General features: G+C 32.4%; 1 protein-coding gene across 33 annotated transcripts in view; it reads right to left on the minus strand.

Moving 5' to 3' along the window:
- Window positions 1–22587, minus strand: part of NRXN1 (neurexin 1) — a gene marked incomplete at its 5' end in the record, with an annotated part of 1123860 nt that overhangs the window by 1016992 nt on the left and 84281 nt on the right. For 12 of the 33 annotated variants that reach the window (XM_082672713.1, XM_082672711.1, XM_082672698.1 and 9 more), the window contains 2 exons: window positions 7521–7550; window positions 10873–10890. The exons of 9 other annotated variants lie outside the window; for them this stretch is intronic. In XM_082672713.1, coding sequence (XP_082528839.1) covers window positions 7521–7550; window positions 10873–10890 — 48 coding nt within the window. Of the gene's footprint in view, window positions 1–6744; window positions 6757–7520; window positions 7551–10872; window positions 10891–22587 lie in introns of all 33 variants that reach the window. 12 more of the 33 variants (XM_082672715.1, XM_082672702.1, XM_082672695.1 and 9 more) reach the window with 3 other exon arrangements.

Consider the following 22587-nt stretch of genomic DNA (forward strand, 5'->3'; position numbering starts at 1 on the left):
ATGTTTCCTCTAGATGGTACTTCCAGTCCACAAGAAAATATTTAACTCCCTGCCCCCTTCAGCCCATTAATTTGCATCTAAAGAGCAGCATTTTGCCACTGAACTCCTATGCTTGTTCAAAGGGGAGGCAAGTCCATTTCAGGTTCATCACTGTATGCAAGAGAAATGTGAAAATGTAAAGAGTTACAGAAATATCTAAATACATTTGACTGAGTAGACTCAACCTTTCATGCTTTATTGTATTTACAATATTCTTTGTAGTATGGGCCATCAGAATACTGATGTCCAGTTAGTTATAACTTAAAACAATCACAGAATTATAAATTATAGGGTATTCATAGGATGGGCAGAAGATATTAAGACATTAATACTTTTTTAAAACCCTGGGCAGATTACAGACCATTAGTTTTCAAATTTATTTAATCTAAACGTTCACTGTGTGTCTTATTTTATCATCACCACTGACAAAAACCATCTTTTACTTTTGTGATTTGTCATGTAACAATATACTTGAGAATGGAGTGTTTTTACTGGCTAATAATACAGACCCTATTATCTAGATATGTGAGGCTAAATTATTTGCCCAAGGTCAGTAAAGAGCAAATACAGGATTTGAACCCAGGTCTTATGACTTCATGACGCTCACCTACCAACCTATACTGTTCCCCTGTTATAAGGTAGAGTTTTACCGCTAAAATGAAACCTTCAAAATGAGAAACAACAGCATCTTATATAATACTCTATGATCAGTTTCCTTCACATTACCTCTAACTTTATTTTTAAGAATACGAAGATAAAACCCTGTTTCATGATTATTAGTGTGTAAGTGGAGCAAGTCTTTAAGGTCTCCTTAGGAATGGTTGGTTACTCTATATCAGTTATTTTAGTTCAAAATCTCCACAGTGTTTTGCCTATCATAATAAGCAATATCTCCTCTTATATCTTATAAATAAAAGAGTGTCAGCAATTTTTTAAAGATTATGTGTAAAGTTCTTCCCTGCTCCAAAATTCTATGATTCTAGTTAAAGATTCAAATCTCGTTAGTATACAAGCTAAGCATTCTGCGTAATTATAGTGTTCTTTAAAACCACTGGCCAACACAATTTAAGAAATACCTTCTTACCAGCCTAAATGTTTTGATTTTTTTTAATCCAGATTAACAAAACTACATTTCAAAATGGATAAGTAAGATAAAATCATGATTTTGGAAAAGGAATTCTCATTTTAATATCCAATATGATATAACATAAATGTTTTTCTATTTATGATCTATTTTAGTAAAGCATCTAAATTTATATTTTTACTACATCATTCTTTAAACTGTTAGACTGTGAAGAGTCCTTTCTGTGCTCTTCTCTGAGGATTAATTAATCCACTACAAGCCTAACAAAATCCTTATTTAGTTTTCCAGTTACTCAATGTCATAATTGTTTACAGAATGTAAATGGGAAACTTCTCATCACAGAGCCAATAGTGCAGAGATAAAAAGAAGCTGGGACTTTTCTTAGTAATAAATATAATGACAAAATTGATTAAGTTGCAGCAAGAGATAATACAGAAATATTTACTCTTCGGGTAGCTTTTCTTGATTGTACTCAGAAATGACAGACACGTAGGCTAAAGAAGAACTGCAAAATATATACCGAATTCTAAATAGTCGCATAGCCTTCTGAGTATATCGTACTGATGAAGTAGACATTTAATATCTCATTTCATGAAGTGAAATTCTGGTCTTTCCATGTTCGGTAGCTGTGAATGAGGGGCTTCCAGGACTGCAACAGTAGAAATCGTAACAGATAAACCAAAATAAATTATGTCTTGGTTGCAAATACATCACACATAGGCATTCCAATACAGTAAGATTCTGTCAACATTCACGAATGCTTCTGAACAATGCCGAATAGTTAATATTTTCAAGCTAAATGAGGAGATATGATTTAAGAAGCCATACAAAAGAAGAGAAATGTGATTATTTTCAAAATTAAACTAGTTCTACAACAGAAACCACAGCAAAATGTATTTCAGAGTTATAAAACAAATACACATCATGACATTGGTGACTGCAAACTGTGCACTTCACAGACAAATCAGCTACACAGCAACATGAGAGATGAAAGATGGTAACAAAAATCATGGAAACAGAAGAAAATGTATAAGAATACTAAATGTGTTATTCTTCTCTAAGTTTTAATAATATCAAATCTACTTCAAGAGTAAATAGAATACTAATTGTGGTTTGACATTACAGATAAATTTTTAAAATACATAATCTTTGATAGTACTTATCAATTAGTTGAGTGGAATCAATTATACCTAGGTATTAACACAATTGCTTACGAGAAAAATCTGTATTTTCTTTGTAATTATTCTAAGATCTTCATTTTCACTAATACAATAAAGTTTAGGCACTTTTAAAATGTGTAATTACATGCTTGACAGTTGTAATAACTTGGCCTTCTAGTAACATGAGAAACCTGGATAATCAAACAATAAACATTTGAAAGAGTCAAATGGACAATTATTTTGCAAATATGTTGTACGATTCATAAATGCAAGGAACAGCAAGTATGCTCATATCACAAGATAAGACAAATTTTGGCTTTATTGAAAGCTTACAATCCTAACCCAATTTAAACACAGTTCTTACGATACATCACAGTTGATACAGTTTAAAAAAAAAAACAAACTCATGAAACCACATTAGTTAGCTTATCATCTTATATGAATTTCAGGAAAACTCCTGCACTTGTTATCAAGTTAGAAAATAAAATTTGATTATTTGCCACTGTGACAGTGAATCACATTAAAATTTTTGAAAACCCTCCAACACAAAAATACACTGACTTTATTTCATTACAGGACCATTGCTGTGCATAGGCTAAGACATATTAAAGTGCTACTGGAATGATGTCTTACTAGAAAGAAATACTGCAGCTTTGGACAAGGATATGAATGGTAGGAAACAAAAGAAGTTCAGAGATAGAGACAGAGAGGATTCAATATAATCTGTTGCTACAATTTTTTTAGATATTTGAATAAGTTTCCTTTTCCACCCTCTACTATGTCCACTACAAACCCTCCATGTCCTCCTCTACATCTACCTTTTCCAATATGCTCCCAACACACACATACTTAAGTCATGAGAATTGCAAATTCAAGATACAGTAAGAAAAATATTCTGGAAATACAATGGTCGAAAAAAGAAAGTCACATGGAGCTTACATTCTACTAGGAAAAAGTTGACATTAAACATATAAATCACTCACATAAATATATACAATTATAATGATTAATATGATGGAAAATACAGGCTTTCAATCAACATTTAACTGACAATTATTAACCTGTGCTCCCAAGCTATTAACCAGCCACGATGGCTGGATTTGCAGTTATTTGATGTAACTTTCTTTGACGTTTTCTTATTTGAATGGTCATTAATTTCTTTCAAACATTAGAGTAAAATATAAGTAAATAATTGTTGGAATGAAGTGACCAGTTAAACATACATAGAAAAAAAACAAAAAACTAAATTCCCCAGGCAAATAGATAAATCTAAATTCTAAATAGAGTGCAGAATAAAGTTAGTATTATCAATAGTCCTAACAACACCCATGACAAATTTCAAACCTAAAAAGAAAGTAAACACAATGTCACAAAGACCACTTGAATCTACCTAGCCACAACCAACAGAAGTAAGGTTGGCCCTGAATACTCTCTCTCTTCAGCTATTCCAAAGAAAGCAAAGTTTATTCCTACCTGTGACCAATTAAAGGTGACATATCCTTGTTTAGAAAACATGAAAACAAATCCAAATAATCAACTCTAAAATTTGAAACAGAATTACCAAATGAAAATATGAGGCCTAATGGTCTACAGAGTGAGAAAGTTTCCGTTTCATTCATTATGATTCTGCCAGCACATAGCAATGAGCCTTAACATGTCTCCAGCAGACTTATCTGTTTTTGTCATGTTTTGTGGTAAGGAATTCTGCAGGTTTCAAACCCTGAACAGTTAATTATGGAGTATGGAAGGATCCACACCAACTCTGTAAGGATACATCATAAAGTGATACCAGTGCTTACCTCTAGAGAGAAGCCTGGGGAGGAGGATGAAGAAGGTTATCAGAATAAATGTTCTTTTTTTGTAAATGTACTTTTAAAATGAAATACATTTGTCTATCATTGGACATTTAAAAATTCAGAAAATACTTAAGAATCCATACAGGATAAATCAAAATGATAGCAATAATGTTCTTGAACCTAGTTTTGCTTCTGGATTCAACAAAGGAAGACTTTAATCCACAGATGATCATTGCAGAGCACCTGAATTCACTAAAGAGAAAAGTGGTGTCAAGAAAAATGCTCCAGGATTATAATTTGATGGGAAGACTTGAGAAGCATGAATTTACAATGCATATCAGTTATTTTAGAGTAGGTAGGTTTAACACATATTTTATGCACAACTAGGATTTAACCTGATACAAGAATCCACACTGTCAAGTTTCTATACATTTTTGACTCCTCCAACAGGTGGCACAAGACAAGGATATCTTCCTAAGGGAGATCCTGATTCGTGTTATCTTTATCTTTTCTGAATGCCTATCACTGATCATACTTTTTAACCACTCTCCTAGCACTTCCATTTCCGTCACTTAAACTAACTTACTCACATGTTTTCATTCCCTATTTTATTGACACTCATTGAATATGGATGCCACATCATAGCCAAGATTGTATTTTTTGCTCTAGAATGCAGATTTGTTGAACTAATTTGCAATTAATGAAGACTTATAAATCATGTTTCTCATTTCTATACACATAATTAACCAGCATGTAAAGGTGATCACTTTGATTTGCAAAATGCCCAAGTCCATCTTAAAGTCTTCTTTCCCCATTTAACACCAAGAAGCATCCTGGTCCTATTAACAGAAGAATATAAAGGAAATACCAAATTCTTGTCCTGTGTAGTTTTGTGCTGACTGAGGAATAAAATTTGGTGAAAACTGGTAAATATATGTTTGACACACATGCCAACAGAAAACATTTAAGACTGACATAGTAAAACTGAGTAAAGTTAAGTGACACTTAACATTAATTACACTGAAATGAATATCAGCTAAGTTTAAACATTAATTATTCCATATGTAGAGTTAAATGGTTATATAATTAGCATATTATTTTATGAGTTACTTTTTTCACAATATAATGGGTATATATGTGTGCGTATATTTAGAAAGTTTGTGTATACACATGCATTCATACAAATACAAATATGCACATATACAAACACATAGACATTTTACTTCACTCAGCCAGTAAAATAAAATATAAATAGATTCCCTCTATGCCATCCTGAGTCCTACACTACGGAACATGGTGGAAAATGCCCACTTAAGAAAGGAAAGTAATGGTAATTTGGCCTCAAAAACAAAAAAAGTCTAGAAAGTATCCCAAATGGTACACAAAATCTCTAAAAGAATTGATACATACTGTCATTGCATAGTTGCTAAAGGCTTAAAATACGATTAAATTACATTATTGGAAATGGTTGACCAAAACACAAACTGCAATAGCATATGTTCTCTTTTTATTGGCTCAAAGTATCCAAACATTTGTTTCTAAAGCTCTATGTTACACATTTAAAACTTTGATATCATTTCTTATTTATTGCTCTGCTCATGTTCAGTGCTTTTTCAAACAGAAAAGTTTCCCTGCTAGATGACACTAATGTAAAGGTGCAGAACTGTGAGCTTTGGTCTCAATTCACCAGATTAAGATTCAGAGCAAAAGAAAGATTCAGAGAATTCAAGGAAACACATGCCTGTCTTTAAAATAACAACAACAACAAAAACCAAACAAAATAAAACAAAACTAGAGACCAAGGGCACATTCACCAATACATAGTTAAAAATGGTTACTTTAAAGGCTATGACACATATTTACCACAGTTGCATATCATCTACTTTCTTTTAAGGAAAACACTAAACACAACGTGGATGGTTCTAAATGGCAAACTAAGCATGCTTTTAAATTTGGCACCAATACTGTCAAAGAGTACACATGCCTGACTTACCAAGTGATGCAGAAATGTGAACCTGAGTTGATAATGTTCTTAAAACAAAGTTAGTATGCACAAAAGAGAGAGCAGGCTCGTCTTCTCCTTTGTCTCTTTCAGGACACTGCCTTTGCAGGTTACCGTGGAGTCAACGTGTATATATGACATCTAGCAGACCACAAGCTGATGAGCCCAGAGCAGCAGCATTTCAATGCTGCACATGCTTAGACTTACATCCCTAGGCAGAATGGCTGGGGCAGGTGCGCTCCAGAGTTAAATGTTTGAGGATGATACATTTCTGGTGGCTACACTCATCATTTAACTACCATCAAATGATACTGCAAAAACTGACACTGAAACCTGTCACTAATTTCTAAATATGCTAATTATACTAGCAGCTGACACGAAAAATAAGTCACTCTAAAGAGCAAGAAAAAAAACAAAGGGAAACATTTTGATGGATTTTTCTTACCTTAAATTCATAAAATATTCATTACCACACATACCTACCTCCCAGTGCCCATTATTAATGCCAAAAGGTCTAAATACATTTGAAAAATGTATTTTGCAAATGTTATTCACACTGATATTCATATAGATGATATTAAGAAGAAATAAAATAATGTTATTCATATAGACGCACTGTTATTCATATAGATGATATTAAGAAGAAATAAAATAATGTAATACCTTTACTTTTACCTATGGATTTGATGAAATGGTTCCATGAAGAAAGGATTTCCATACAAAAAGAATAAAGAGGAGAGAAACAACAATAAGAATTATGAATATATGTATATGCACTACTCTTTGAAAATTAAATATACAAGAAGGTATAAATAGGATTTGAACACAAATGGAGATACAATCAGTACATGTTGAGAAATCTGCCTTTTTTAAGGCAATACATGCAAAGAAATTAGAAAGCCCATGCTCACTTTAAAAGACTACACAAAAGGAGATACACAATGCTTATAGGTAGAAAAAGTATTGATTTTGTAGAACACTATACTCAGCATTCGAGAAGCCAGAAGCCAAAGATGTCTGCATGTTCCCAAACTGACATGCATGGGTGAAAAATGGACTCTTTCTGGTGTAGTACATAAAACCAAATATCTTTTTTCATATGTTAATTTATGATGGTTCTCGGTTTTTCTTTACTATAACTACCCTTAACTGCATATGCTGATAAATGTATGAAAACTTTCAATTACAAGTTCTTATGTCTTATTTAGTTGCAGATATTATAGTGCAAAGAATAAAGGAAAATAAAATCAAAGGTGCAAACCAATATCAAAGCAACAAAGGGGAGAAAAACACATGAAAAAATGTGAACAAAAATTATGTATTTAATTTGCAGCCAGATAATTTGCAAGCATTTGCCCATCCTTTGCAGTGATGGTTTGAAAGCAGCTACAGAACAAGAAAACACTGAAAGCAGAGTGGAAAAGGAACAGAGCCCATACCTTGGTCGCCCATCATCAGGTGCGCCAGACCTTGAAGGGAAACAAGAGCACAGTCAGCAATAAACAAGGGAGCATGGGAAGGCAGGGTTGTCACAGTGACAAAAATGTTCAGTGACAGACATCTTGTTTCCTATGAGACATGTCTGTATCACAGAGGCAAATCAAAAAGCATTCTTTCAACTCCTGGTTGGAATGCTTTGGGGCAAAGAGTTATAGAACTGCAATTTAAACAATTGCATATGCTGCACCGTGTATTTCTTCTATGTATCAGTTGGAACATTCAAGAGCATAAGAGCATGACTTAAAATCCAACCAATCCCTTAAATATTGCACTTGCCCTTCGTGCCCTTTGATGAGACTGTTTTGAACACTGCCCCCACAGGGACTGCCATTCTTTGGTGATGAAATTATATTTTAAAAAACCCAAAAGAATACCTGAAACATGGGCTGGGTCTGATCTTTTTCCCCTCATCAAAAAATGAGAAGTTTCATAATTAAATGAAAAAAAAAAAAACCACATCCTTAGCACACTGAAATGATAATGCAGAAATGTCTCCTTGTCTGACACATGTAGCAATCGAATAAGCTTGTTCAAATACAAAAAAGATCATCAGACATGCAGGTGTAAAGTTTGAATTTACTATAGAATAATGTTTTTAAGAAACAATGGATCACCTTTAAATAGGGTTAAGTAATTTCCCATGGAGAAAAAAATTATTCAGCATTTTACTTAAGCATTACTTAAATACTAAACTATGAGTTATCATGAGTATATTTAAGATATAATTTCATCAACGAAGTTTTCTGAAACAATATTGAATTCCCTTTATTTAAATTATTTTTTAACTCTTGCTTGACAATTTCAGATTAAGATCACCCCTTTTCTAAAGAATACTAGCAATGTTCTTTTAAAAAAAATTTCACTGTCCAAGAAGATACGACTTACTTTTTAGCATTAATTCCTAGTTCTTTATTCTAAATTCAGAAATTAAGTTACTTTTCAATCCCTGTATATTTCAAGAATATGGGATAATGTCAAAGAAATATACCATACATACAAATTTAATAAAATGTGTATTTCATTTCCCACTGTTAGTTCAAATATATTTGAGACTTTGAGCTACATAACATTGTGTATTACTTGCATCAGTATTGAAATAATCTGTATCATTTCCTTAAAAGGAGTATTTAAACATTCCTGTGGGGCAGATACAATTAAAATCATCATATAATCACAATATAAACATTATTTAACATAGTATTTTAAAGTTTCTGAAATCTAGCTTCTTTTGTATTTTCTAAGTGATTTTAACCCCCCCCCCCAAAAAAAATCATACAATCAGTTTAAAAGGTTTATGACCTGTTGGTGACTCATGATATCTTCTATGCTTAAGAATAGTGGCTTATCTGTCCAGGTTATATAATTTTTCATTTAATTTCACTTTAAATATTACTATACATATTTCCTAATAAAAGTTTATAACTTTTTTGTAAACTATTGATAAATCAGGGAAATATCTCTGTACAAGATATAATTTTTAGATTCCTCAATGGTTTTTAATACCACCTTAGTGAGAATGGAAATTTTTAAATCTCAAAAGCATTAACATTGTTCATGCTATACTTTCTACCTCTAAAGGAGCTAAACTATATTGCCAAAGTGGAGTTATAAATAGGGATGTTAAAAATTATGACTGAATAAACTTTATTACAATAGTTTATGAGCCTATACTCTGAAAATCTTGTCAAAATTTTTCATGGGATGAGTGTGTGTAAGGACAGGGGTATTCATGCTTATTAAAGTGATTTTAAAGCTCCTTGGAATGCAACTGGATTTAAAGAGAAAAGAGCAGAAACATGGAACATTTTACAGGATGGTTAAGGAAATGCAAAAGCAGTCAAAAAGATACTTAAAAAAACCCTTTTGATCTCAAATAACATGCACGATTATAAATGAGACTGATTTTGAAAGATGTCAGTCAGATCTGCAGCGTAATATCTTTTCCAAGTACACACTCACATGCTATTTAAATTATAGTATAGAAAAAAAAAGCCATATACAGATGCAACACTTGGAAAAATAGTCACTGATGATTTCTTTTAAAGTTTTAATCTATTTTACTTAAATAATGAAACAGAAATGTTTAGCAACTAAGCAATTGAAAGAATCCATGAAAGAATCACAAATAATATGCCGAAACCTGTTACTGATCAACTTTGTATTATCATGTATTACTCTTTGAGACATCAAATCTTAGTAACTTTAATGGTTATTTATCTGTAACATTAGATGGGGACTCTTTTTCTAGGGAATCCATCACTGGGCAGAAATGAACATTATAAATGGCTATATTTCAAAACATTGTAACAAAATAAAATATGCTAAACACTTTCTTCTGATATAGATACTAGTAAGTTGTTTATGCAACAACTGTTAATGCTGTGATTATGTAAGTTGATAGGACATAAACTTCCCTTTCACAATTCTTTGCTCTTCGTAGTTCTTTTTGTATTTTTATCCTTTACATATTTCTTTGGCAGCACATGGACTAAGTTCTTTAAAGGTAAGAATGTTAAAATATGAAACTAACACAACATGGAAAATCAACTACATTTTGATAAAAATCTTAAAAATTTTTTAAAAGAATGTTGAAATATGTTTTAGTTTGTTGGATTCTACAGGAAAAATGTGTAACTTGCTCAAAATTCCTTGATAGATATAACTTTAGAAAACCTTAAACAAATACCATAATTTTATTTAACAGACACAGAATATTACAAATATACTTACCAGTAATCACGCTGGAGTGCTGTATGCTTTCATTTCCACTGGCCAATGGCTTATTTTTAATCTAAACTTATACGTCTTAATTATAGTCAGTACTTTATTTTGTGTTTTTTTTATAAATCAAATCATTTGAAACTAGACCAATGGGCTAGAGATGATGTAATGCTCAACATTTCCCAAAGAAATCATTTTGACCAAGAAAAAAAAAATGGAGAAAGAATCATGCACTGTGTTCAGAAACTGCAAAGAAATACTTTCTCATTTAAAATAAAAGAAGCAGGATTGTGTCATTTTTCCATGCAGAACACTGAAATAAGTATTCTAAGGTTCATATGGGATGCTGAAGTCCACCAAACGCTGGAGTTAAGGTTGAAGGAGTTTCATATACTTGGGGCTGATGGAGTTGAGAGTGTGTGTGTTCTATATGAAAAATGATACACAATCCAGAAATCAGCAAATACTCAGAAAGAAGTTCAACTTACCTTCTATATTCGAGATGTACTCTATTAATACTAAGAAATAAAAGGCAAATGAGCGTTGGAAAATAAAGTACAAAGCACCCACCTTCCACATTGTTGTCTTCTGAAAGCACATGACAAGGAGGGAGAGAAAAGGAAAAACATTCATTAAGCAGCATGCAGACTGGACCTTGCCTTTGCATGTCTTTTTCATGCAAGGCACCAAACACATCATGCAAGTGCTCCATCGCTCCCATTCAAAGGGGAAAACACAATCACGGGAAAGCAGGTTCCCTCCCATTGGCAGCATTTAAAGAATATGAGACGAAATTACAGTAATACTGCTGTGTACTGAGCAAGGAGTGTTCAAAAGTCTTTCACTGCCCTGTGTAAAGCAAACATAACTCTTACATGTTGCTGGCATGGTTGCCCTAGGCAATTATTTTTACAGCTTTTCTTAAAATAACAATTCTAAAAGATTCTATTTCTAAATTCTGACTTGGACTTACTTGGACAAAAGAAAGTTCATTGCAAATAGCCATGACATTTCACTTAAAGGTATGCCTGTTCTACCAACTATGTAATCGACTTACTATAATGGCCTTTAAATATTTCTAATACTTCAATTTCTTTCCTTAAAAAAAACACAACATAAATGTATGCACCTAAAATCTATCATTTATTTAGCTTGTTTATAGTGTGTTCATATTTTATCACAGATGACGATGGTTTATTATAATTTTTAAATGCTAACTTTCAAAAATGTTAAGTAGAAAGAGTAATGAGTACAAGAGCAGTCCATTTGGCAGCAGTCCTTTAGGCAGAGTATATCATGATTTATTCACTTTGTGCTTCTGTTTAGGGTGAGTATATGTATGTAGTTAAGATAATGATAATATTGGGTGAACTTTCCCTTATATTTCCGTATATCTGCACAATATTTACATATTTTTATATATTTATTTAAGTATATTTCCATATATATATATACAAACACACACATATATACAATCAGATTTTGTATGTCTTTCCTACACATAATCAATGTAAGGGTATGGCTTTCCTACACATAATCAATGTAAGGGTATGGAATTTAAAATATTATTAGTATATATTAGGCAATTCAAGTACTATTTGAGACACCGGGCTTGGCATCAGGTAAGAAATGGAAGGAAAAACTGTTTTACGGCACTAGGGAGAGAGCAAGGTTTCAATACTTATCAAAATGTTTTCAACAGTAAAGTATATCCATGTTGACATTTCTTGTCTCATTCTTGTATTTCAATTAATTAGCTGTATTTTCTTTAGCTGTATTTTTTAAACTGCCCATTTGATGAAAAGTGTTTATAAAAAACAAAACAACAGCAAATGCAGTAACTTGAAAGAAAAACAACTGTAAATGCACCATTTCATAAGGTTCAACAAATAGCTTTTTTAATGGTTAAAGTTACTAATGAATTAAAAAATCATCAATTTTGTTTAAAATATATTAGATGGAAACTGAGATATCAACACAGGTACACCTACTGATATGGTCTTACATAATAGAAAATTGTTAGTGGATAAATGTGGACAACAACATTTATACAAAATACTTGGTTTGCCAGAGCTCATTTTAAAAGAAATAAAAAATGATTGAAATATTTGGTATCTGATATTCATCTCCTGTTTGATTTAGGCTTCCAATCTACCAAATAAGGAATTAGAATTTGTTACTTTTCAATGGCAACTTGGACATGACATGGACACAAATAGTAAAGTTTCATTTTATTGTTTTATATTGGAAATCATACAAAGATATAGATTTTAATGTTATATACTTTGGTTTTTACAATGACATCCTTTGAAATTCTATTTCCCACCTAAGATGCTCATTTTTCAATAAGTTTATTAAATATGTAAAACAACAAAATCAGGGAATTTAGAGGACAGTCCTTTGGCAAATATGGTCATGAGCAGTACAGTCCCAGAAAGGGGTTTTGGGAAAGTGCTGCATGAAAATCTAATAGGGAGGGAAAAGAAAATGAAAAACAAGTCAACAAAATAAAACAGGACAAGTCTTGACACAAATTTTATAAATGTGCTTAGTAGGATATTAGGAAAGGAAGGTGCACTAATAAAATCAAGGTCATTGACTTGGTTCCTTGAAAATGAGTTCTCTTTTCACTCTTAACTAAGGCACGGAGCCACAGGCAATACCGCTGATCCCGCCCAGTCATCCAGCATTTCTCTGAGTTATTCATACAGAGAACCAGCTTAACTAAAGGAGCTCCTTTTATGCAAATCCAAGTCATGCCCAAAGTGTAATCAAATCCTGACTTGACCATGTTCAGAAAAATAGTCTTCTCCGAAGACTTAGATTTTTTTAAAGAAGTACTAGAGTGAAAGAAAGGGTAATATATTAACTCTTATTTTAAAAATTTAAAAAAAAAGAAGAAAAAGAAGAAGAAAACTGGCTTAGAACAGACTTTCCTTGAGTTTCTATATATTTTCAGATTCAATCATAGTATAAAATACTTCTCTTTTTTTGTTTCATTCTATTCCACCCCTTTGGTAAGCATTTGTTAGCTTTAGTTGACTTAAAACCTGTTAACCTAGAGATGACCTCTATGTTATTTCAGAATTTGGAAGTAGCTATAAATGGCAGAAGCTCTAGCATTTACAATCATTCTCTATGTATTTTTCTTTTTTTCTTTCCTTTCTACTTGGTTTTTGGACTAAACAAAGAATATCAAGTTTAAAAAGAATAGTTTTTCTCATCACACCAACTTTTGCTTTCTCTTTGCGATCAAATACTATTTTGGTTTTGAGCAGCAACAGAGAGAGGTGCTGAAATTGGCATGCTCCAGTGTAAAGGTAAAGCAGTATATTTTGTCTTAGTGTAAGGTAGAAAGCAGTCCATCCAGCCTTACCTGCATACATTGTCAAGTTAGGGAAAAGCTCTTGGTTTGAAGAAAACCCTGGCTTCTTAATTCTGCTGACCTAATCCTGCTGTGTACATGAAGTGAGCCTCTTAGTAATCAACTTTATTATGATCACCATGCCACCTATAAAGATCACACTCTTTTTCTTTTGATTGTGAAAATAATAAATATAAAACCATGAAAAAGATAACTTAAACCTTATTTTTCTTTCAGATAAGACATACTTCCCTCACAGAGACAGAAATCAAACACTAGAATATCAGTCATGTTATTTGTGTGCTGACATTGAGGGAAGCTGCAGACTATTAAATTGTACGTTTTAAAATTACTTCAAAAGAGCATCTTCACAAATGTTTTTCCTTTGGCCCTCAGCTTATAAGAATGCAAGGACGGTAACTTTATTATGACAGTGTTCTTTGCACATAATCTTAATGACATACTACTTGGAAAAGAGAAATGAATAAGGAAAAAAATGTTCTTGTTTCAATGTAAAGAAAATCAGAAATTTAATCATGACAAGTGAATAAATTAAAGTTTGGACTAAAATGTCACAATTAACTCCTTTTTGTATAATCAGTGTTTAAGCTTAGCAATATGAAAGGCTTCATCTAAATGCACATGCAGTAGTCAACTTACACACTACATTCTACATTAAAAACTGGCCAGAAGAAGTCTCCTGCCCTCACTTGGGCTTTCTTTCTCCGTTTCAGCTTTCTTCCTTCTCTGCTAGTTGCCTGTGACTGGCTCCCTTCATTTTCTTTCACTCTCTCGCTCCTCCATCAAAACTGCCACTATCTCAGGCGGCTTCCCACACAGATCTATGCCCTCCACAGTGGGCTACATAGAAAAACTGGTGGCGGGTGCTAGCCAGCAGAAGGAGGAATTCAGAATACAATTTTATTTCCTTTCTTAACATACCTCGAGCTTGCTAGTGTCTATCCTCGTCTTTCTAGCCCCTCACATTGCTTTTGAAGATTTCACCCCTTATTTGGAGGACCAAATGCCAGTATAGCAGGGTCTGGTTCCCATGGTGGCACAGGATGGAGTTTTGTTTTATTTTTCTTTTGGTGTTAACAGTGAAAGCCTTTAGAAAACCTCAATAATCTGGGAATGCTTCAAGGACTGGGAAATGGAGAAAATCATTGGTTCTTTGGATCTGGGCAGCAGTCCGCTGGAGGAAGACAAAAGCCAGCCAGAACCAACAGGAGGTGCAAACAGAAAATGAAGCAGAAAGGTCCATTATGGAGGCTTAAGGAAGGAAAGAAACAGCCTGGGCAGGAATCCGGCTAGTTGCAAAAATGCTTTTTAACAGGTGGGCTAGGCAACTTATTTCAAATTCACGTAAATGACACTCCCACTCAGCCTGCTGGAATCTGGATCCTAGGGCATGAGGGAAGCCAACTAGAGATGCTAATTTTTTCTCTCTTTTCACTGTTCAGGAGTGATAAGGGTATCTCTAACCAACTTGAAGCAGCAGAGATGTTCCTGGCATCACACTTAGAACTATAAAACCATTCTCCCTTGGAACATTATGGGCAATGTCTGACTATACTTTTGGTACAATACAATGTGTCAAGTATATCATGGAATTAATGAGTCCTTTGTGAAGTGGTCTGAGTTTACTTTGCCTTACAGTGTTGTTTCCATGGGAAATGTGATATGTGTTTCAACCTATTTATTCAAATAACTTTTGAGATTATACTTTCATAAGCTGGAGACTCCCTCTGTTTCTGCTTCACAAAGTACCTACCAATTTTGTTACAAAGAACTTGTGGTATTCGATTCAAAATGTTCCATCTTGTTAATGGAGGAAGAAAGTAAGAAAGGGAAAGAAGGAAGATAGAAGGAAGTCTAATTATATGGCAGATTCTTCTGGTGTTTTAAGCTGTTCAATTGTCCTAATAGAATTTAACAGTTATTAGTCAACATATTAAAGTATATATTAAATAGCACGCATAAACTATATTGCATACAATTTCACATTTTCTTTTCATGAGGGACTATTACAAGGATTTTATTTTGCTTTTATAGCCTCAATTCTTCCCTACATCTAAACCTTGAGAGTTAACATTTATATATTCATATCAATAGCTGGACTTAGGGAAAGACCACTGCATTTAACAGTGACCATAAACAGAGCATAGTCTACACCGTGTGTGCTCATTTTTATTGTTTTATTGCTTACTGAGAAGTGGACGTTTCCTAGTACGGAACTGACAGATAACAGTGAACAGGGTGTTACCATGTACTTTCCCACCCAAGCTCAATCATTGCTACACAAACTCTCCAAAGAAAGCTGGTTTTGGTGAGTAGTGCTTCCTTATTAAGAGTCCAAAGTCACCACATTTTAGGAGGAAAGCTCTTGGTTTGGAGTTGAGAAAATAAATTTAAATACACCCCTACCTACCTACCCAACATATCACCCCTTCTAGTGGGTGTGCCAGTACTCAGATGGGACTTTTCTTACAAGCAAATAAACAGGAAACATCCTCTGGCTTGTGTGGTACCAGCAGAGAATACTCCACAATGTGTCCTAGGTTCTCCAACATTAAATAGACAGTAGGTGAATTCTGCTGAAGGACACCAATGGCCCTTCATTTGAGAGAACTGTCTAACATATGCTTGATGTGTACAGTTTTTTCACAAATCATTTTATTACAGAGATGTTTCAAATAAACTTTCAAATCCTTCTGATTTTACTCATTTATACTTAGCTTCTCAGACAAATCTATTTAATTTCTCTGAGAAATAAAAACAAACATATTTTGTCATTAAATTAAGGGGATATTGCACAAAAATATGACTAAACCATACTGTAAGAAAAAGTCCTAAATTTAGAGTTTAACAAATTAGATTTGTACAAATTGAACAGAAAATAGTTCGTATGATATAAAACTGACCTGTCATTTATAAATACATTATTATATTTAAGGAAAAATAAAATTTTATTTCAAAATAAATAATTCATGTTATCTTTAATCCATTAGGACCTTTGCACATTTAACAAATAGTCTGGAAGAAAAATGAAATAAATATTAAAAGGCTATTTCAGTTCTTCAAGACTTTTTCATTTTCTTTAGTGTTTAAAACTCAAGATATTTGCATATTTTATAATTTATGGCTAATTTAATTTTAAAGTTTTATAGAAATCACTGAAAATAATTTTAAGGGGAATTAACTGGGTTTTTTTTTTCCCTAAATGAATCAGATAGTATGTTAAAATTTTCCAGGAATCTCTCAGAGTTGACTAAAATGCTACCTACAATGAACCAAATATCTAGTAATCTTTTCACATGTAGGACATTTGAATAGGAGGAAGACTGTTGAAAAGAACTCTTCTGCTTCTCCAAAGACTGAAGCACTTATTAGTCCAATAGTACCTGGGGTTGAAACATATAAAATTACTGTTTTCAGATCAAAATTGGTTAAATAGCAACAATTTAATATGGTTAGATCTAATATTTGTAAGTTGGTGGTTTCTCTACAAACTGTGCTATTCTCTGCTTACTAAATATAATGTAGGAATATCAGGTTAAGACAAAACATTAATGCATTCCTCAGAATCAATCAGTGGAGAGCAGAAAATAATCAGAGCAAATGCAATTTTTATTAAATGTTTTATAAAATGTTATGAAGATCTCAAGTAACTTCTTCTAAATGCTCAAGAGAAATAAGAATAAAAAATAATATACTAACTCTTGGGTAGGCCTTACCACTTTAAATGTACTTTCATAAACATTATCTTATATAATCTTTATATTATCTCACTATGGTTGGGTGACTTGCCCAAGACACCCAGATAAAAAATAGAAGATTTCAAGAGTATACAGAAAGTATGTTTTAAGGCTCCTTGTGCAAGTTTGTGTAGATTTCAAAAAAAAAATTGTTTTTCTTTTGAATTTTATTTATTTTTTATACAGCAGGTTCTTATTAGTTATCTATTTTATACATATTAGTGTATATATGTCAATTCCCAAAAAAATTGTTTTAAAAAGAAAATAAACATGAAGAATTTGGACAACATAGGGTAATGCTGAAGTGTCTAGTAAGGTGGTGCGATGTTCCTGGAACTATTATCAAAATATATTTATTATTGTCACATTTTTTAAAGTAATACGATAAAGAAGTATGAAGCCTGTACTCATTATTTCTTTGATGCTGTTACAAGAAGGCAGAAATATTTAGGGAAAATATTTCTTTCTTAATTGCATTTACGTGTTAACTCTATAAAGTCAAAAAATATAATACTATTTCCTTTATTGAAGAAAAAAAAAAGGTCCCAACACTCTTCTTCCCTGTACTATTAGAATGAATTATTTCCCATAAAAAATTTAAAAAACATGTTTATAAAACCTTTGCCCTATTATAATAGCAAAGAACAGGTGTGTTTACCCATGGGCATTCTAACCACTAGAAATAAAAGGGAGAATTATTCCATAATTTCTTGCTGCCTTTAAAATTTAAAGGAAAGTGTACTTTTCATTCACGGCACATAAAATTTTTCTTCCCTTTTATAATATCTGAAACAAAAGAACACTTTCATTCCAAGTCAAATATTTTGGAGGGTAAGGCAATATAATACAAATTTGCCGCATATAGTGTATCTGCCTTTTCGTTTTACTTATAAAATGGAAATCTGATAAAAATATTACTTTTATTCCTTTTACATACATGCTGTATAGTAAATCTCCTCGGAACTAAGCAGCAAGTTCTAATCTTTTAAAATTTGAATCAATAGACAAGAAGAAAGAAAAACTAAATACATTGTCCAGTCTCCTATTTTCCTTAAAAAAATACAGTTTTATGTTACAGGCTAAGAATAAAATAGTTTGTTCATAGGTACAACCAATTCTATATCACTGAAAATTTCATATATAGAGATGTTTGGGCTAATGTCTAGTACTTAAGTAGACCCATATGAATGCAAGTCCATGTTGAAGAGGGGACCATAAGCTTGAATAATCTATCCTTTATCTGTTGATTTACTGATCCATAAAATCGAATCACTACAAATACAAGCTTTTAAGGTAGCCTTATAATTCCCCATCTTATCTTGTCCTGAAATGGACATTTGCTGCTTAAGAAAGCACTCTGAAAGATAAAGAAAAAAAAAATTTGGACTCTTGTAGAGCATATGTAAATGTTAATTCCATCATTCAAAACAGTTCATTTTATTTTTTAAAATGGAATAATATGAATATGATATAACATTATTTCTTGACGCTTGTACAAACTGCTTTCTGATTGCTGGAACACAGACTTTTTTTTTTTTTTTTGACCCAAATGACTTCCAAGATAAAGACTTAATTTTCAAAATAATCTCATCAGGTTATAATTCATAATATATTGCTTCCAAATGTGTAGCAATACAATGCTATTATGACCACTTCAATTCATAAACTCCATCCTAAACATCAATACTTTTCTCAATATTCCCCATTAGGTCATTAATATTATTGTCACAGATTTTACCTGTAAGTCTATGACAATGTTTTTTACATAATAGTTTAATAACAACAGGGGTTTTCAAATTAGTAAAAAGCATCCTCCATCACACAGTCTCATACAGTGAATTCTCTTACATTATATGTCAAAGACTTCTCTTCCTATAAAATAGGCTTCCTATTGAGTACTATACTATAGGAAAATAAACCGAATGGGCAAATAAAAGGATCAACGTTTCTGTAACACTGAAATACGGCAGAGACAAGGAATATAAAAGGATAAAAGAAGCAGCTCAGACCTCTAGTTAATTCTATAAAAGTCCAAGATCCTATCAAGGGGCTATGACATGATAACAAATGCGCCACTGAGCAGGCAAATAAAAACTATGAGTAGGAAGAATGGAAAAATAACCCTGAACATGGAAGCATTAATTGTGACATAGTAAAAAAAAAAGGAGGTGGCAAAAACATCTAAGAGATGAAACAACAGGTTAAAGAGTTTCATATAAAGAATGAAAAAGGTGAAGAATAAAAATTGAGTGGATCTGCCGACTCCATTTTCAGTATTTAAAGAATATAGGCCTGATCATAAAATTAAACATCGTTCATTTTATTATAGAAAAGTACTCTTATTTATGATTGGTTAGTGACATTCAATCTCCATTTTTACATGGTAAAGAAAATGAGTCAATGTAAGAATGGAAACAGAAATATATTTATAGCCTCAACATCTGAATCACATTTAATCTAGATATCCCAATGAGCTGTTGTCTGGTAAATAAATAAAGTATTGAAAAGGATAGATGATTTCCAAAGGGTCCTGAGTTCGTCTGACATCTAAGTCCAGCCTCTGCCATTAGAATGGCTTGAAAGGGATAATCCAACATAACCAGATATTTATTTATCTTATTTCAAAGAAGAAAATATATTTTTCTAAACCAGAATAGCATCCTGACTCAGTACTTTTTATGGACTGAATGTTTGTGTACCCCCAAAATTCATGTTGAAACCCTACTTCTCAGTATGATGATATTAGGAGGTGGGGCCTTTGGGAGATAATTAGGATTATATAAGGTTATAGGAGTGAAGCCTTCATGAATGGAATTAGTGCCCTTGTAAAAGTCATGAGAGAGCTTGCTTCCCCCCTCTACTCTCCACCGTGTGAAAATTCACCAAAAAGTCAGCAGTCTTCAACCTGAAAGCAGACTCTCACCAGAACCTGATCATGCTGGCACCCTGATATCGGACTTCCAGCCTCCAGAACAGTAAGAAATAAAATTTCTGTTTTTTATAAGCCACCCAGTCTGTGGTACTTTGTGACAGCAGCCTGAACTATGACAGTACTATTTTAGAACTTGTATTACTATGGAAAACTCACCTGTACAAAAAAATAGTAAATATGACACCAAAAACTTAATAGATTTCTGATATTATTACAACTGAGAAAAATACTAGTTGTGCAATATGTATAATACATGGAATGGCTAATATCTACCAGCAAATGTAGTTCAGGGCAGTACCTAGTAGCTTAGGGAACGTGTACCTTATAGCTGTCAGAAGTAAATTATGTTCAAAATGGGCCATGCTGCAAGTAATGCTCACAAAACATAATGGAAAAAGACTAGAAAAGTCACTAATTTGAAATACTGATTTTTTTTTTATTAGCTAATATGCTTCTCTTAGAGTTGAATAGAAACTATGCTGGATGCAGTTTGAGAGAATATACTTGATAATTTTAAATGGGCCTATTAACATAGAATAATTAAATCAAACACCTTAAGGCATGTAAATATGTATGAAAACAGTCACAGAGAGGAAAAATGATTTGAACAAAGTGTCAGGGTGAACAAATAACACTGAATCTTTAAGAAACTAGAAATCCTTGGAGAATCTAGGCATTTCCTGACAATATGCAATACTTTAATGTTTCATCGCATTCTCCCTGAAGAAGGAATTGGAAAGGAGGATGAGCTTGGAGTTAGGATTCTTCTAGGTTCTGTCACTACAAATCAGTTTTAGGAATCTAGATACATTTTTTTAAACATTTCTTTAATTTTCTCATTTGCTAATGTTTAACTTGTTCCATAGAGAGGCTGTGGCTCATAGCAGTGAAAAAATGTAAAACCACTTATTCAATAATGACAGAGTATAAAGCATTTTATGTATAGATAATACCTGTTTACTGGTGTTAGCCATGGCATTATTATAATTAATGCTTCCTTATACAAACTGTAGGATGCTTAAGAGCAGTGCCTTTTCTATTCCTCGTCTTTTGTTCAGGATGATCAGCACCAAAGATGGTGTGTACACAAAGGAGTTGCTTAACAAATGTTTTATTGAGTAATTAATTTCCTATCTTGTCTTCTATGAAACTAGCAATGTGGGATGAGGATGACTAACTTCATTTTCATAGGCAGGATTTATTTGCCACAAAAAGCCAACTTTTTAATTCTCACATCATATTTAAGGAACTTTAACAACTGGAAGCATTTGGGCAAAGTAAATCACAGGCCTTTGGTATTAGTTTCTATTATAATATCGTTTTGAGGCAGTTCAAGGTTCATTAATTGGGCATTTCCAAACAAATCCTCCATGGATTGTCCTTTCTTAAGTAGATCTGACGATGATATCATCATCCCGATGAAGGAGATGATGGAGATGAGGCAGAATACAATAACTGCCACTTCAATTCACAAAACCATTTGTGTAATCTTATTATTAACTATTATATAATTAATAATTATATTAATTATAATATAATAATTAAGACTATTAATAATCTTATTATTAATCTTATTAACTACCATAATGATGTGGCCAAGACCACTGGAGAATAAAGTAACTATTAAAATCTAATGTACTGCAAATATAAATGTTTTCTTCACCACTCTTCTTAGCACGGTGCCTGGCACATAGTAAACAATAAATACAAGGGACTAAATGAAGAACAAATGACTAAATGGTAGAAAGTAGATCTTCTGACCCCAGATTCTGTGTTCTTTCCTCTATATTATAGAGATTTAGAAAATTTCCAATTAATCACCTTTACCCTAAAGGCTTATCGGCATCTCTGTAGGAAGCAAATTATTATAAGTTAAAAAAAATTGGAATGCAGGTAACCCCAGTAAAATAATGGCTTTTTATTATGAAGCCTCTTTTTAAAAAATCATCTGTGAAAAATGAGCATTATTTCCTAAATGTAATCTAATGTTTCATGATATATTGATATATATATAGTAAGATATCAATAAAACCAAATATTTTAGTAAATTAAATGATTTTAATGAAATTATAAGGATCAAATTTATTTTTCATAATTAAGGTAAGTTTTTTGATTTATTAATTTAATGAAATGTGTCAAGCTCACATATTTGTATCAGATGGAATGTGAATCATTAATATGATTAGATTAATGACATTTTAAGATGATCTCAAACAAATTTTAGTTTTTCT

The sequence above is a fragment of the Grampus griseus genome (assembly GCF_964374135.1).
Source record: "Grampus griseus genome assembly, chromosome: 15".
NCBI classification, from domain to species: domain Eukaryota; kingdom Metazoa; phylum Chordata; class Mammalia; order Artiodactyla; family Delphinidae; genus Grampus; species Grampus griseus.